The 15,615-nt window shown below is 30.9% G+C and overlaps 1 protein-coding gene across 1 annotated transcript; it reads right to left on the bottom strand.

Annotated features, from left to right (window-relative positions):
- Positions 1 to 11,653: 11,653 nt before the first annotated feature.
- On the bottom strand, positions 11,654 to 12,586 carry LOC141545208 (olfactory receptor 2A1/2A42-like). The gene has a single exon (XM_074272233.1). The coding sequence runs from the start codon at positions 12,584 to 12,586 to the stop codon at positions 11,654 to 11,656; it is 933 nt and encodes a 310-aa protein (XP_074128334.1).
- Positions 12,587 to 15,615: the final 3,029 nt, after the last annotated feature.

Here is a 15,615-nt window from a genome sequence, read left to right on the forward strand (position 1 = left end):
TCACTATACCTCTTGGGCAAACATAGATACATACAACACAGGCACAAATATGTATTATATATGTATATATACATTACATATGTATATACACATGTATATGCATGCACAGAAGTTTATGCAATATCTACAAATATTAAATACACATTGAATAAGGCAAAAAACCTAAAAACTTTTACTTTTGAAGAACTTATATAGAATATAAATTCATTGAAAATTATATTGTTAAGAACAATGAATTTTAATCCCCAGTAATAAACAGGACTGCATGGAATTTATTAGGTAATTAAGCAATTGATCTTTACCAACTTTCAACAATAGGATGTTTTTCTAAATTACTCTTTCTCAATATATCACAAGGAAATTATAGATTAATTATTCTTCTTTGGTCTTTTATAAGGAAATCTCTCTGACTACATCTCTCAAAATCAGTTTGCTGAATCTTTCTTTAAAATATATATTTTTTTACCATTAAAAATAGTTAAGTAACAGACAGACCAGAAATCCTTGTCCACATTTTATATATGCAATCTTTATAATAATTATTAGTTGAGGCATCTTCTTATCTAAAGTTATTAAGGGGCAAAATTGACCTTTCCTCTAGATGAAGAAGAGTGCGAACAAAAGACAAAATCTACATAGAATTAGATGTAAAATTTTTGCTCATAACTCACACCCAAGTGCTAGAAGGTTAGCTGAATACCCTTATCTAGAGAATATACAGGAACCTGGAGCAAGTTATAGGGAACTGGATTTTCAAATAGTATTACAATTTGTACTATCTCTAGGATCCTCAGGATGAGATTCAGATCCACACTTGGTGACTTCTTGCTCAGTTTGAAGAAGTTATCCTTGTGTCCTCCAGCAACAAAGGTTTTCCTATTTGATTAATTGACTTAGACTAATAAGGGTGGGTTCGGGAAAGGTGGAACTTCCCAAATACTACCCTCCTTATCCTCCCAGAGAAGCAAAGAATTCATTCTGTGAGGAAAATGTAAGACTTTTTATCTTTCATGAGATCCTGGGTACTGAAATTCCAGAAGAGAGGAATAACCATGTTACAAATTTATAATCTGAAAATGTTTGGCTGAGTTATGTATCTCTCAATTCCTATAATTTTTGTACGACCATACCCTTAGAAAGAGGTGTAAATTGTGGGAAGGCACAGTTCATATGTTCTTAGTAGCAATAGCAACAACTCTATGTGATTCAAGTGATTTTGCAACCAGGATAGAGTCCAAAGAACTAAATATCCCAATGGGGCTTATTAGATTTCATCACTTGACTTTCAATTGGAACACAAATAGTAGATTTCCCATTGGAAAAATTCCCAATTCTGCAATTTAGAGATACTCTGAGTTGTAACTCTTGGGAAAAGATTAGAACTCTCTAAAGCCTGAGTCCATCTATTATAGCAACCATCTACTCCTATCTAGAATCATAGCAAATAGGTTCTGAGATCTCTCAAGGGTACAAATCTCAGAAAGCTCAGTAGCTTGGGGGCTTTTGTATTGGCTAAGTACCTACTTAATTATTTAGTATAATAGGATTCTATAGTAAAGAATCATAGGATTAGTTCTGGAAGGGACCTAAAAGATTGGTTCAGACCCTTTATTTCACAGATAAAGGAAGTGAAGTCAAAAGAATTGAAAGAATCTTTACCCAGGTTTGTTGGTAGTGAGAGCAGATATGGGACTTGAATACAGGTATCCTGATCAGATTTGATGCTCTCTCTGCTTACACAACCCTTCAACTGTAGTTAAATTCTTTTTCATGGATCCAATTAATAAATCAGTCAACCCACTAGATAACAGAGAATCTGTACACAACACTGAATGCTGTGAACTACTTGTGAACAAGACAAGACCATCAAGCTTCTTTCTCTGGCATTTTATTTTGTACCTATTAGAAAGTCAGTAACAATCTTAATATATCTGTTCAGAAGAAATTTATTAAAAATGAATAGAAAGAACAGAGAAATTGAATAGAACGAATAGAGAAAGAATAGAGGAATTTATTCAAATTGAATAGAAAGAGCTGGGTTCTTATTCATTTATTCTTTGTTGTCTTATCCTTTCCATTCTATACCCTTCCTCAATATTTCTCAATGTGGTAATATTTTATATACTCATTGTTATTAAGCAAATAGGCTCATTAATTTCCTACTTTCTTGTTCCATAACTTTTGTGTCAACTGAAGTCCAAAAACTAATTCTAGGTGCTACTGATGAATGGAAGGAAGGTGTTAATAGAATTTGGAATACAAAACTTATTTTTAAAAGTTTTAAATTATTTTACATGTAATTGGAGAAAAATAAAATATTAAATTTATATAAAATGTTATTGAATAAAATAAAAATTTCTTCTTCCAGATTCATGTAAATGTCACCTCAAAATGGGGTAAAGGTTCGTGTCAAAAAGCATAAAAAAACCATGGCAGTTTGGTCCTTTTCTCATTTCAACCAGAAATGGATGAAATATTAAATAGCACTATCTTTCAACATTGAATAAAGAAACATTTGTTAGGCTCTTATATGCCCAGGAATCATGTTCATGACTAAAGATACAAAGCAACAACTAAATGAAACCAACTTACCATAGATAGCTAAATAAAATTGTTACTTGAAGATTTTGTATTAAATCACAAAGTAGCATGTAAGTATTTATATTTTTTCTTTCATGCCTTTTTAAAAGCTTAAGAGATCATAATATGGAATGGAAATAAAAGATATACTGGGAATTAAAGTCAATGCAAAATCAAAATATATCAATTAAGATTTTTAAGTCTTTAGCATCAGATTTACAACAGATAACACAGAACATGTTCAGAACAATATTGGAGAAATCACATAAAGACATGTTACAAATATTATCTAGAAGAACAAAGATAAAAACATGCCAAAATTAAAAAAAAAAACATTAGCAGGTGAATGATCTGAAAATCTCAAAAGAAAACATACTAATGTAGCAGAAGAAGCAAAGTTCCAGAAAAGAAAGAAAAAGAGAAAGAGCCAAAAGTTTTGTCCCTTTGAATAGACAGTGCTTTTTGGTCAATTGATAGGATTTGTGGTCAGCAGCAATCTATTAGAATTCAACCTGTAATTGTCACACCAAAAAACCAAATTACAGTCGGTCATTTGCAAAGACCAACTCAGGAGGGTAGTAATCAAAAATTTTGCAGGACCAAAATACTTTTGGCTGATGGATTAAAAAATAGAATTCTACAATGAATTGACTACAAGAAGCCCACTTACAACATAAATAATTAACATAGATTTAAAATTATAGGCTAGAACAAAGTCTATTATGCTTCAGCTTGTTTAAAAATATTTAGGTAGAGTTATATCAAGATTTAATTTCATTTTATGTAATCTATGTAAGCTCATTAATAATTTAACATTACATTTTCTGCCTTCATGTTTCTCTTATTGTGTGAATTTATCATGCTGTCTATATAACCAATAGTTACATTAATTTTAAGGAATTCTTAATTAAATGAATTATAGAAAAAAATACTCCAAATGTGAATATTTTAATATTGAGTATAAAAGATTTTGTTATTAAATTAGAACAAATTTAAATAGCACAAATAGGATCAAATATCACAACAGCTGACTTTATATTGTGGAATATTATTGTGGAATAAAAAAAAGGCAAAGTTGTGTAAGATATTTGTGATGTGTAAACTATGAGGGATAGAAACCAAATCTTTTTTAGCTGTCTGAACTATAGATTTCAATAAATTCATTTTTCTGAGTAGAACATAAGAAAGATTGAGCACTAAGTGTGAAGTCAAGAAGACTCAAATGCAGTTACAGATAAAAGCTATGTCAGCTGTTCTCTTAGTCTCTGTTTTAGTTTCTTCATAAATAAAATGAAAGATTTAGTTTTTTTCTTTCCTTTTTCTGATCAAATTAAATAAAGTTTTATTTATTTTGTTGGTTTTTTTCCCATAAAAGTAACTCTTAGCTTGCTTTATTAATTCAAAAGTTTTCTTAGTTTCTGTTTTATTAATCTCTCCTTTGAGTTTCAGAAATTCTAATCTGGCATTTAATTGCAGGTTTTTTATTTGTTCTATTTTAGCTTTTGTGGTAGATTAATTCATTGATCTCCTCTTTCTCTATTTTATTCATGTAGCTATTGAGAGATAAAAAATTTCCGAACTGCTTTAGCTGTATTCCAAAGATTTTGATATGCTGTCTCATTATTGTCATTCTCTTGGATGAAATTATTGATTGTGTCTATGATTTGCTGTTTCACTCATTCATTTTTTAAGATTAGATTATTTCATTTCCAATGAACATTTTATCTATTTTTGGCTGGCTTAATATTGCATTTTTTATCAAAATGATTTTATTTTTCATATATCATGATCTGAAAAAATGCATTTACTATTTCTGTCTTTCTGCATTTGATTTTTGAGGTTTTTATGCCCTAATACATGGTCATTTTTGTACAAATTTGATGAAAGCAAGTTATTTCCATTCCCCCTTTCCTCCTCCACAGTATTTTGCTTTTGATGTGTGTCTAATTATTTCCAAAAATTACAATCAAACCTATTGGAACTGATAGATCAAAAAATAAAGAGTATACAGGTAAAAGAGAAAAAAGCAAGGAAAAAAAGCAATGGAAGATATTCACATTCAGTGAATGTGACATGGATGAAGATAAAGCAAAAGAGATTGGGAAGAAGTAGACATGTAGGAGTTGTATTAAGAGAAAGTAGAATCACAAAAACACAGAGATGAAGAACATCCAGGAGGAAAAGTTTTATCAATAATATCAGATGCTGCAGAGATAAAAGGGATGAAGACCCAGAAAAATAATTGATTTGACAATTAATATATTGTTGGTGATTTTGGAGAGAGCATAATTTCTGTTATATAATGAAACTTAATGTCACATAACAGAAGCTTTAAAAGAGATGAATGTGCATACTGAGTGTAAATTTTTTCAAGGTATTTAGCTGAGAAGAGGAAGAAAGTGATGTAGAAGACAGAAAAAGAGAGGGCAGATAGGGAGGAGAAATATAACTTCATGAACTATGTCCAGAAGCCTATAAAACTATACATAGCTTTGGACCCAGCAACTCCAAAATGGACTCTCTATCCCAAGGAGATCATACAAAAGGGAAAATGAATAACAGGTACAAACATATTTATAGCATCTCTTTTTGTGGTAATAAAGAACTTGAAATTGAGGGCCTGTCCAACTGTGGAATATTTGAACAATTATGACATATGAATATAATGGAACACTATTTATTATGCATTATAAATGATTGACTGACATATTAGATTTTATTTCATTTTATTAAAATTCTGACTGAATTACAATATTTAAAAGAAATGGAGGATATATGTTTTTATTGTAGTAAATTAGAGTCCAGCCTTGTCTACTATGAATTTTGTTGGTTTCTATTGTCATCTTTTTATTTCTTTTTCCTTATTGATATTGTCCTATTGGTTTCGTCTTCTTTATCCTGCATCAATTTATATGTCTTTTATTGTTGTTCTGAATTATTCAAAATAAATACTTTTACTCTATAAAAAATGAAAATCTAAGGGCAGACATGATTGCTAACTTCAAAAAAAAGTAAATAACTATTTAAAAAATACATGTGTGTATATAAAATATAATATATGTATATAAATATATATATATATATATATATATATAAATATATGTAAAACTATAAGTAAGGACCATAATTGATAAATAAAATTTTATATATATGGCTTATAATGTTATATATTATATTCCACATAATCTTGGACTCTCTCTCTCTCTCTCTCTCTCTCTCTCTCTGTTGCTTTCTCTCTGTCCCCATCTCTGTCTCTCTTTCTCTCTGGTTCTTCAGGGACTCTGGTCTTGGACAGGTCCCAGTCACTGTAGTTTTTGCCAGCAGAGGTTTTGTCTGTCAGGAATCTGGTAACATAATTTTTCTATAAGAGATATGACATTGGATGAGATAATTTTAATGATGAGACCTGTGAATTCTATGATCCTATCATTCTTTCAATTTATTTTAAAGATTCATTATAGTTGGAGAGTAACTGATAAAAAATGAAGATATGATAAAATTTCTCCACCTTTGCCCTTCAGTTACATAGAATAAGAGAGGCTCTGTATGTTTTTAAAAATGTCTTCCATCTGTATATATAGCATCACAGAATCCTAGAGATAGAAAGGATTTCTAAGATCTTTTTTCTAATTTATTAAACATTCTAACTAAGCCATAAATCTTATTTAAATCATGTTTAACAAATGTCATACAGCTTCTGTTTTTAAAAATTTCCTGTGATATAGACCTCCTAACTCTTATGGTAACCTGTCACCATCTTAATCCCTAGAAAGATATTTTCTTTCTCTTTAAACAGTTTCATTGTCAGAACTTCTGATCTTAGTTCATTGTTGTAGAGCTAAGACAAATTTTAATTTCTATTCAATATCTCTCATATTGGGCATCTTTCAATGGATAACATATCTTTCTGATCATTTCTTAAGAGTACAATAAAAATACATATGTTGGCTGGAATGCTGGGAAAAAAAACCTCAGAAAAAATTATGTTTTGACCATTATCTTACATTTTTAGCCATTATAAAATCAAATTAGGATGTGTGACCTGAATACTGTAACATTGCAATATAATATTGAACTTGGATACTGTAGCATTACAAAGAACCTAATCAGGCTTATTTTACAGCTATGAATAGGACAAAAGTTCTTGACCAATCAAACTAAAAAGGTATTCACACAAGATGAAATAGATAATTTAATTTACATGAAATTAAAAGTACTTTATGAACAAAAATTAAAGTCAGAATATGAAGGGAAACAGCTAAATGGTAGGGAGCTTACCTTTTTAACAAATTTATATGAAAATGTTTGATATCCAAAATATAGAAGAAACTAACATAAATAATATGAAGTTATTCCTCAATGAATAAGTGGTCAAATATGAATAAACTATTCTCAATAAGTTATAAGCTATTAATCATATAAAGAACTTTAATAATTACTAACAATAAGAAAAAATGGAAATTGAAAAACTATGTAACTTCAGGAGAAAAAAAATTTATAAACATGACTAAAAGTGGAGAGACATAGTCAATTTTAAGGGGTTGTGAAAAGATAAGCATATTCATAAACTTAGTGAAGATATGAAGTGAGAAATATGTTAAAAATAACTACAATACCAATACTTTTTCATCTAGATACCCCACTATTTGGTATATATACAAAAGAAATAAAAGGTAAACATAAAAAGCCCTTATGGACCAATGGATTTATAACAATATTTTTGGAGTTGCAAATTACTGGGAAAAAGATTGAGTAATGTCTAAACAAACTGTTAGACATAAATTTAACAGAATATTACATGTGAATTCTACCAAATATTTAAAGAACAACTAACTCCAATGCTATATAAACTATTTGAAAAGATAGAGATTGAAGGAGTCCTACCAAATTCCTTTTATGGCATGGACATGGTACTGATACCTAAACCAGGTAGTCTGAAAACAGAGAAAGAAAATTATAGACCCATCTCCCTAATGAATATTGATGCTAAAATCTTACATAAAATATTAGCAAAAAGACTACAGAAAATCATCCCCAGGATAATACACTATGACCAAGTGGGATTTTTACCAGGAATGCAGGGCTGATTCAATATTAGGAAAACTATTAGCATAATGGACTATATCAATAATAAAATTAACAAAAACTATATGATCATCTCAGTAGTTGCAGAAAAAGCATTTGATAAAATCCAACATCCATTCCTACTAAAAACACTTGAGAGTATAAGAATAAATGGACTATTCCTTAAAATAGTCAGGAGCTTATATTTAAAACCATCAGTAAACATCATATGTAATGGCGATAAACTGGAACCTTTCCCAGTAAGATCAGGAGTGAAACAAGGTTGCCCACTATCATCATTACTATTCAATATTGTACTAGAAATGCTAGCCTAGGCAAAAAGAGCCGAGAAAGAGATTCAAGGAATTAGAGTAGGTAATGAGGAAATCAGGCTATCATTCTTTGCAGATGACATGATGGTATATTTAGAGAACCCCAAAGACTCTGCTAAAAAGCTATTAGAAATAATTCAGAACTTTAGCAAAGTGGCAGGATGCAAAATATATCCACATAAATCCTCAGCATTTTTACACATTACCAACACAACCCAATAGCAAGAGATACAAAGAGAAATTTCATTCAAAATAATGGTCGATAGTATAAAATATTTGGGAATATATCTACCAAAGGAAAGTCAGGAATTATATGAGCAAAATTACAAAACACTTGCCACAAAAATAAAGTCAGATTTAAATAATTGGAAAAACATTAAGTGCTCTTGGATAGGCCAGGTGAATATAATCAAGATGATAATACTCCCTAAACTAATCTATTTATTTAGTGCTATACCAATCAGACTCCCAAGAAACTATTTTAATGACCTAGAAAAAATAACAAAATTCATATGGAAGAACAAAAGGTTGAAAATTTCAAGGGAAGTAATGAAAAAAAAAATTAAATGAAGGTGGCCTTGCTGTATGTGATCTAGAACTATATTATAAAGCAGCAGTCACCAAAACCATTTGGTATTGGCTAAGAAATAGACTAGTTGATCAATGGAATAGGTTAGGTTCACAGGGCAAGAGAGTGAATAAAAATAGCAATCTAGTGTTTGACAAACCAAAGATCCCAACTTTTGGGATAAGAATCCATTATTTGACAAAAACTGCTGAGAAAACTGGAAATTAGTATGGCAGAAACTAGGCATGGACCCACATTTAACACCACATACTAAGATAAGATCAAAATGGGTCCATGATTTAGGCATAAAGAATGAGATCATAAATAAATTAGAGGAACATAGGATAGTTTACCTCTCAGACTTGTGGAGGAGGAAGGAATTTATGACCAAAGGAGAACTAGAGATCATTACTGATCACAAAATAGAAAAATTTGATTACATCAAATTAAAAAGCTTTGTACAAAGAAAACTAATGCAAACAAGATTAGAAGGGAAATAACAATTGGGAAAACAGTTTTACAGGTAAAGGTTCTGATAAAGGCCTCATCTCCAAAATATACAAAGAATTAGCTCTAATTTATAAGAAATCAAGCCATTCTCCAATTGATAAATGGTCAAAGGACATGAACAGACAATTTTCAGATGATGAAATTGAAACTATTTTCACTCATATGAAAGAGTGTTCCAAATCACTATTGATCAGAGAAATGCAAATTAAGACAACTCTGAGATTACACCTGTCAGATTGGCTAAGACGACAAGAACAAATCATCATGAATGTTGGAGGGAATGTGGGAAAACTGGGACACTGATGCATTGTTGGTGGAGTTGTGAAAAAATCTAACCATTCTGGAGAGCAATCTGGAATTATGCCCCAAAAGTTATCAAACTGTGCATACCCTTTGATCCAGCATTGCTGCTATTGGGCTTATATCCCAAAGAAATACTGAGGAGGAGAAAGGGACCTATATGTGCCCAAATGTTTGTGGAAGCCCTTTTCATAGTGGCTAGAAACTGGAAAATGAATGGATGTCCATCAATTGGAGAATGGTTGGGTAAATTATGGTATATGAATGTTATGGAATATTATTGTTCTATAAGAAATGACCAACAGGATGAATACAGAGAGGCTTGGAGAGACTTACATCAACTGATGCTGAGTGAAATGAGCAGAACTAAAAGATTATTATACACTTCAACAATGATACTGTATGAAGATGTATTCTGATGGAAGTGGATATTTTCAACATAAGGAAGAGCTAATCCAATTCCAATTGATCAATGTTGGACAGAATCAGCTACACCTAGAAAAGGAACACTGGGAAATGAGTGTAAACTGTTAGCATTTTTTGCTTTTCTCCCCAGATTATTTTTACCTTCCGAATACAATTCTTCCTTTGCAACAACAACAACAACAACAACAACAACAAAATTCAGTTCTGCACATATATATTGTACCTAGGATATACTATAAGCTATTTAATATGTATGTGAATGCCTGCCATCTAGGGGAGAGGGTGGAGGGAAGGAGGGGAAAAATTTGGAACAGAACAGAATACAAGGGATAATGTGGTAAAAAATTAGCTATGCATATGTACTGTCAAAAATGTTATAATTATAAAATTAATTTAAAAATTAATAGAATATTATTGCATCATAATAAATAATGAAAATGAAGAATATGCCTATGCATGGGAAGATATAGAAGCAAAGTGATGCAAAGTAAAATGAATCAAGAAAAATAATGACAAAAACCCTACAACCAACAATAACAGAAATAAAACTGAACTCTCTAATTATAATATCCAAATTTGACTTTGAAAGAATTGAGAAAAATGTACTCCCAATAAGCTTTAAAGAGGTGATTATTGAAAGGATGTGGAAAAATCAGAACATGAATTCATTTTTTGTGAAATTATCAAATGATACAAAAATTTGGAGAGCTTCTTGAATTCTGACCTAAGAGTGGTTAAATAATCTATATTCTTTGATCCAGAAATAAATTTATTTGGTCTGTTACCACAGATAATTAGAAAAAAAGGAAAAGAACCTATTGTTCTAAAATGTTTATACCTAATTTCTTTATGTAAAAGAACTGGAAATTGCAGGGATGTCCATCAATTGGAAAATCATTGAACATGTTGTATACAAAATGGCATATAAATGTAGTATAAAAAATAATGAATTTGATGATTTTTATAAAAATATGGAAAGTTACAAAAAATAATGAAGAATTAAATGAGCAGAACCAAGAAAATAGTATATACAATAGCAGCAATATTGTTTCAACAAAGACTTTAGGTGAATAATTTATTTTGTCTATTATAACAACTAAATTAACTATAAAATATGAAGAAAGATACTATCTACATCCAGAGAAAGAGATACATAGAAGAATGTATAGAATAATTTTACCTTTTATACACACACACACACACACACACACACACACACACACATGTGGTAGCCATATGTAGGTTGGGAGAGAGGAAAGAAAATAGGAATAAAGTAAATTTACATGATAATTTTGTTGTATATTTGAAAGAAATAACAAGTTGTGCATATTAGATCTGTAATTTCATGTTTAATCATCTTTTTATTGTATTATGTTGTGAAAATGCTTGTTTTGTTTTGCAAATTTACAATAAAATAAAAATTTAAAAGAGGTGATTATTAATAAATAAAAAATGAAGGCACAATTCATGTATTGATTATTTTTTCTTAAATTTTTTTTCATTCTTTGTAACAATCAAAATCTAGCATTTTTAAAAGAATAAAAATAAAGGAATAGTAATAAATGCATTTGATTTAATTACCTGCACTAATATCCAAGGTCTGAGGGAAGGGGACTTAGAACTAGTCAGTTTCAATGGGAGGATAGGATGGATTGGACCATGTCATGAGAAGAAAAATAAGATAAGGAAAATAAAGACAGGCATGTGGAATCACATTAATAGGGGGCACCAGTAGGAGAAAAAAAAAAGCAATAATTAGGATTCTGAAGTAAAAAAAAAAGATGGTGATTTAATTCCATTCCTCTAATACCCTAAATTATTAGAGAGTTCATTTCCTATGGTTTCCTTCATAAATAAAGCTCCATGCAATCTCTCAAATTTGCCTCTCCCTCCTAAACACTCTTCTTAGAGCATCTTTTACTTCTGCATTTCTCAGGCTGTAGATCAAAGGATTTAGAGTAGGATTAAAGAAACTGTAAAATAAGAAAAGAATTTTCTGTTGCTCTTCAGAGTTCCTGGAATTAGGGGCCATGTAGGTGATTATGGCGCTACCAAAGAAAAGCCCAACCACACAAAGGTGGGAAGAGCAGGTGGAGAAGGCTTTTTTTCTTCCTTCCCCTGACTGGATTCTTAGGATAGCACCAAGAATATGTGAGTAGGAAATTAGGACCAAGCAGAGTGGAACAACCAATATAAACACACAGGCAACAAAGATAACCATTTTGTTGAGCCATATGTCTGCACAGGCAAGTTTCAGTACAGATAGGATTTCACAGAAGAAGTGGTTGATTTCTCGAGGTCCACAAAAGGGCAGCCTAAGGAGAAGAAGCACATGGACCAATGCCAGCAGAGATCCACATACCCAGGATGTGATAGTAAGTGCCCCACACATTCTCCAGCTCATAATGAGGGTGTATCTGAGTGGATGGCAGATAGCCACATACCGATCATAGCTCATCATTACCAAGAGAATGCATTCTATGAGGGCAAACATCAAAAAGAGGTAGGTCTGCATTATGCAACCTGCAAAGGTGATGGGCTTGACTGGATCCAGGAGATTTGCCAGCATCTGGGGTACTGTGTTTGAGGCATAAGAGATGTCAACAATAGCCAGTTGTGAGAGGAAGAAGTACATGGGAGTGTGGAGTCTGGAATCAAGACAAATCAGCCCCAAGATGACTCCATTTCCTAGCAGAGTGAAGGTATAGAGTAGGAAGAAAAGTCCAAAGAGAACCAGGTGCATCTCAGGGCTAACAAGAAATCCCAGGAGAATGAAATCTGTCACTGTGGTCTTGTTGTTCTCCATTAGCCTATAATGAAAATAAAGACATTTGAATGAAGATATTAAAATGCATATTTTGATATACCTTCACTCAGATTCATGAAATATTTGTTGATCTTTGTTAATCCTTTTTTGACACTGGGGAAGAAGTCATAGAGAAGGCTGAAACCATTAAGAAATACTTCTAATGATTTTAGCTTGCCCTTAACTTGCTCTCCTATAAAGAAATTTAAAGACCATTTTAATCTGCTATACAACTCTGACCTTCTTAAAGTTAATCTTTAAAAATAGTCTGGTGTGACACTGAAGTCAGGAGGACCTCAGTTCAAATCTGGCCTAAGACACTTAATACTTCCTAGCTGTATAACCCTGGGCAAGTCACTTGACAATTACCTCAGCAAATAAATAAATAATTAGTTTTAAAAAATTCTGGTAATACAGGAAATTAGATGTGCTACTCAAGGACAGAAGTACTATGTAAACTATCCTAGTGTAAGAAGAGGTTATTTCTCTTGTGTTGAGAAAAAAAAAAAGGTATATTATCTTAGGAAAGGATGTTTCCCTCAAAATTTCAATGAGAAGATGAATGATTTCAAGGTCTTTAAAAATTGGTCTGGATCAAAGGCAGAAAGAACTAATTATGTTATATTACTTCAACTCATTAAATATGAAGAGATGTGTCTCTCAAAACATGTTCAATAAAACAAATTTTCTAATCATCTTGTCCTTTAACCTAAAGGTTAACTGGAAATGGATGATTCTTTTATTATGCATGATGAATAGATTAAAGTTCTTAAAAGTCTAGATCACTTGGATGATGATCACTTTTTTTTTTAATTGAGTGGTAGCTAACAATTGCAACTAAGTACACTTTCATTTTCTCCTGCTCAACAACTCATCAATTTCATAAATTATCACTTTGCCAAAATAGCTCAAATACATGATAGTTAAGAGTTGATAAATATGCAAAATGGTCAGATGTTATATATATAACACAGAGAAAATATCAGAGAAAACACCAGTTATTATTGTCTAATCACTGAACACTGAGAACAAGTGTGAGATGTTTACTCCCTGGGAAGAAGTATGGCAATGGAGATAATAACAAGAACTTCCATGACTTCTCTAGAAAAAATGATGAAAAATTTAGAACTGTACCAAATACCAGGTGACAACCTATATGAAAATCTAAAGAATAACTGACATGAGTGAAAGGAAATTATTGTGTTATAATCTATTTGAGATAATAACTTTTTGTATTTCATCATATTTGACATCTTCAGTGAACAGTCAAAATTAAAGAGAAACATTTTTCTTAACAGCTTTTTGTAAATAGCACATATCCAAAAAAAAATTCTGAATCCACTGATTATTTAAAAATTTTGATTCATGTAGAAAGTAGAATTAAGAATTCACTCCTGAAATGTAAATAAAGTGCCAAAATTAAAATTAAAAATTAAAAACAGTTGTGCCAACTAATTGCAAATATCTGGCTGGTTCTACCAAATAGGAAAACAGGAGGATACAGCATGATAATGGACTACATATTTGTCATTCATATATACTCACACTTGAGTGTGAAGTGACTCATTAACAAGTGGCTAAAGGACAATATAATTCTTAGTTAGACCTTATTCTGAGTGAGAAGTTGTCAACTAAAATAATGCTAAATATATGAGAGAATCATGAAATTATACCACTGGTTTCCACTTTAGCATTGAATATTGACATCTAAGAAATTATTGTGACCTAAAACAGACTACTTTCAATGAATATTAATATACATATGTATATATATATATATATGTACACATATATAAATATATAACATATATTTGACAAAATCAACAAACATCATCATACAATATGTTTTGGGTAGCTTATGGTTAGGCTTGCCTAAATGATATAAGAGGTTCAAAAAGAAGGCATTTAGTATTTTTACATTTAGTGTATCTCTCATGATTATATCAATATCATGCAGGGTAGGGTGGCAATTTGAAAAATTCTCAATACATATAAGCAGGAAAAGTTTGTATATTCTATGTAATAATCATCAGAAATAATAAATTGTTTATTTTGATCATTTTATAATTTTGATCATTTACTCTTCAATAGATATGACAAAATTACCCAATCTCTACATTCTAACATTCTATAATCCACATATCAGTAATTGTGGTACATTTCCAGTTTTTAATAATCTGGTATCCACTTATATGCCATCTTGTCATTATAGTTGCAATGTTTCAGAAATATGTGTTGTAAATGGAAGTCTTTTATGGTACCCATAAGAATAGAAACTGATATTTATTAATATCGAATCTGGGAATTTTCCAAGTTGAAGGAAACACAGAGCAAAAATATGAAGAAACAGAGAGGCACACTAAGAATGCAAAGCCCAACGATTAAAAGTCATAATCTCTCTTAACATTCTCTTTTGCATCAATGCTCCAAATGACAAAAGGAGTGCCATAACTATCACTAAGGGGGGAAAGGGCAAAAAAGAGATCTTCTGAAACCCTCAAAGAATGACATTTGAATGAATTTTTTAAATAATCACACACACACACACACACACACACACACACACACACACAAACTCATAGAATTAAAAATTGAAACAACCTGACAATAAATTTGGGAAATATCTAGTAACTGGTTTTGGTTTATATTGCTGAAGATTTCTTAACTAAGAATTCTTTATAATAATGAAATCTGAGCACACACACACACAGTCATTCACATACACATACACATAAAGACAGAGAAATATATGTATACATATATATATGTATACATATATATAAAGGTTGTTCATTTTAATATAAAAATCACTATATACGTATATGCATATATAGATGTACGTGTATACATGTGTGCTTTACAGGTATAAAGTATCCCCAAAATCTATGTACATATGTATTTTTATATGCATATATTTTATAGAGTCATTTATTGATGTAGAAAAGTTGTAGTGAGGAGACTCTTTCTACTTACGCAGATCATTGAATGTTTCATAACATATTGTCATAGAGATTTGCTTAAGTACCCTG

Source organism: Sminthopsis crassicaudata, chromosome 5, assembly GCF_048593235.1.
Source record: "Sminthopsis crassicaudata isolate SCR6 chromosome 5, ASM4859323v1, whole genome shotgun sequence".
In the NCBI taxonomy this organism is placed as follows: domain Eukaryota; kingdom Metazoa; phylum Chordata; class Mammalia; order Dasyuromorphia; family Dasyuridae; genus Sminthopsis; species Sminthopsis crassicaudata.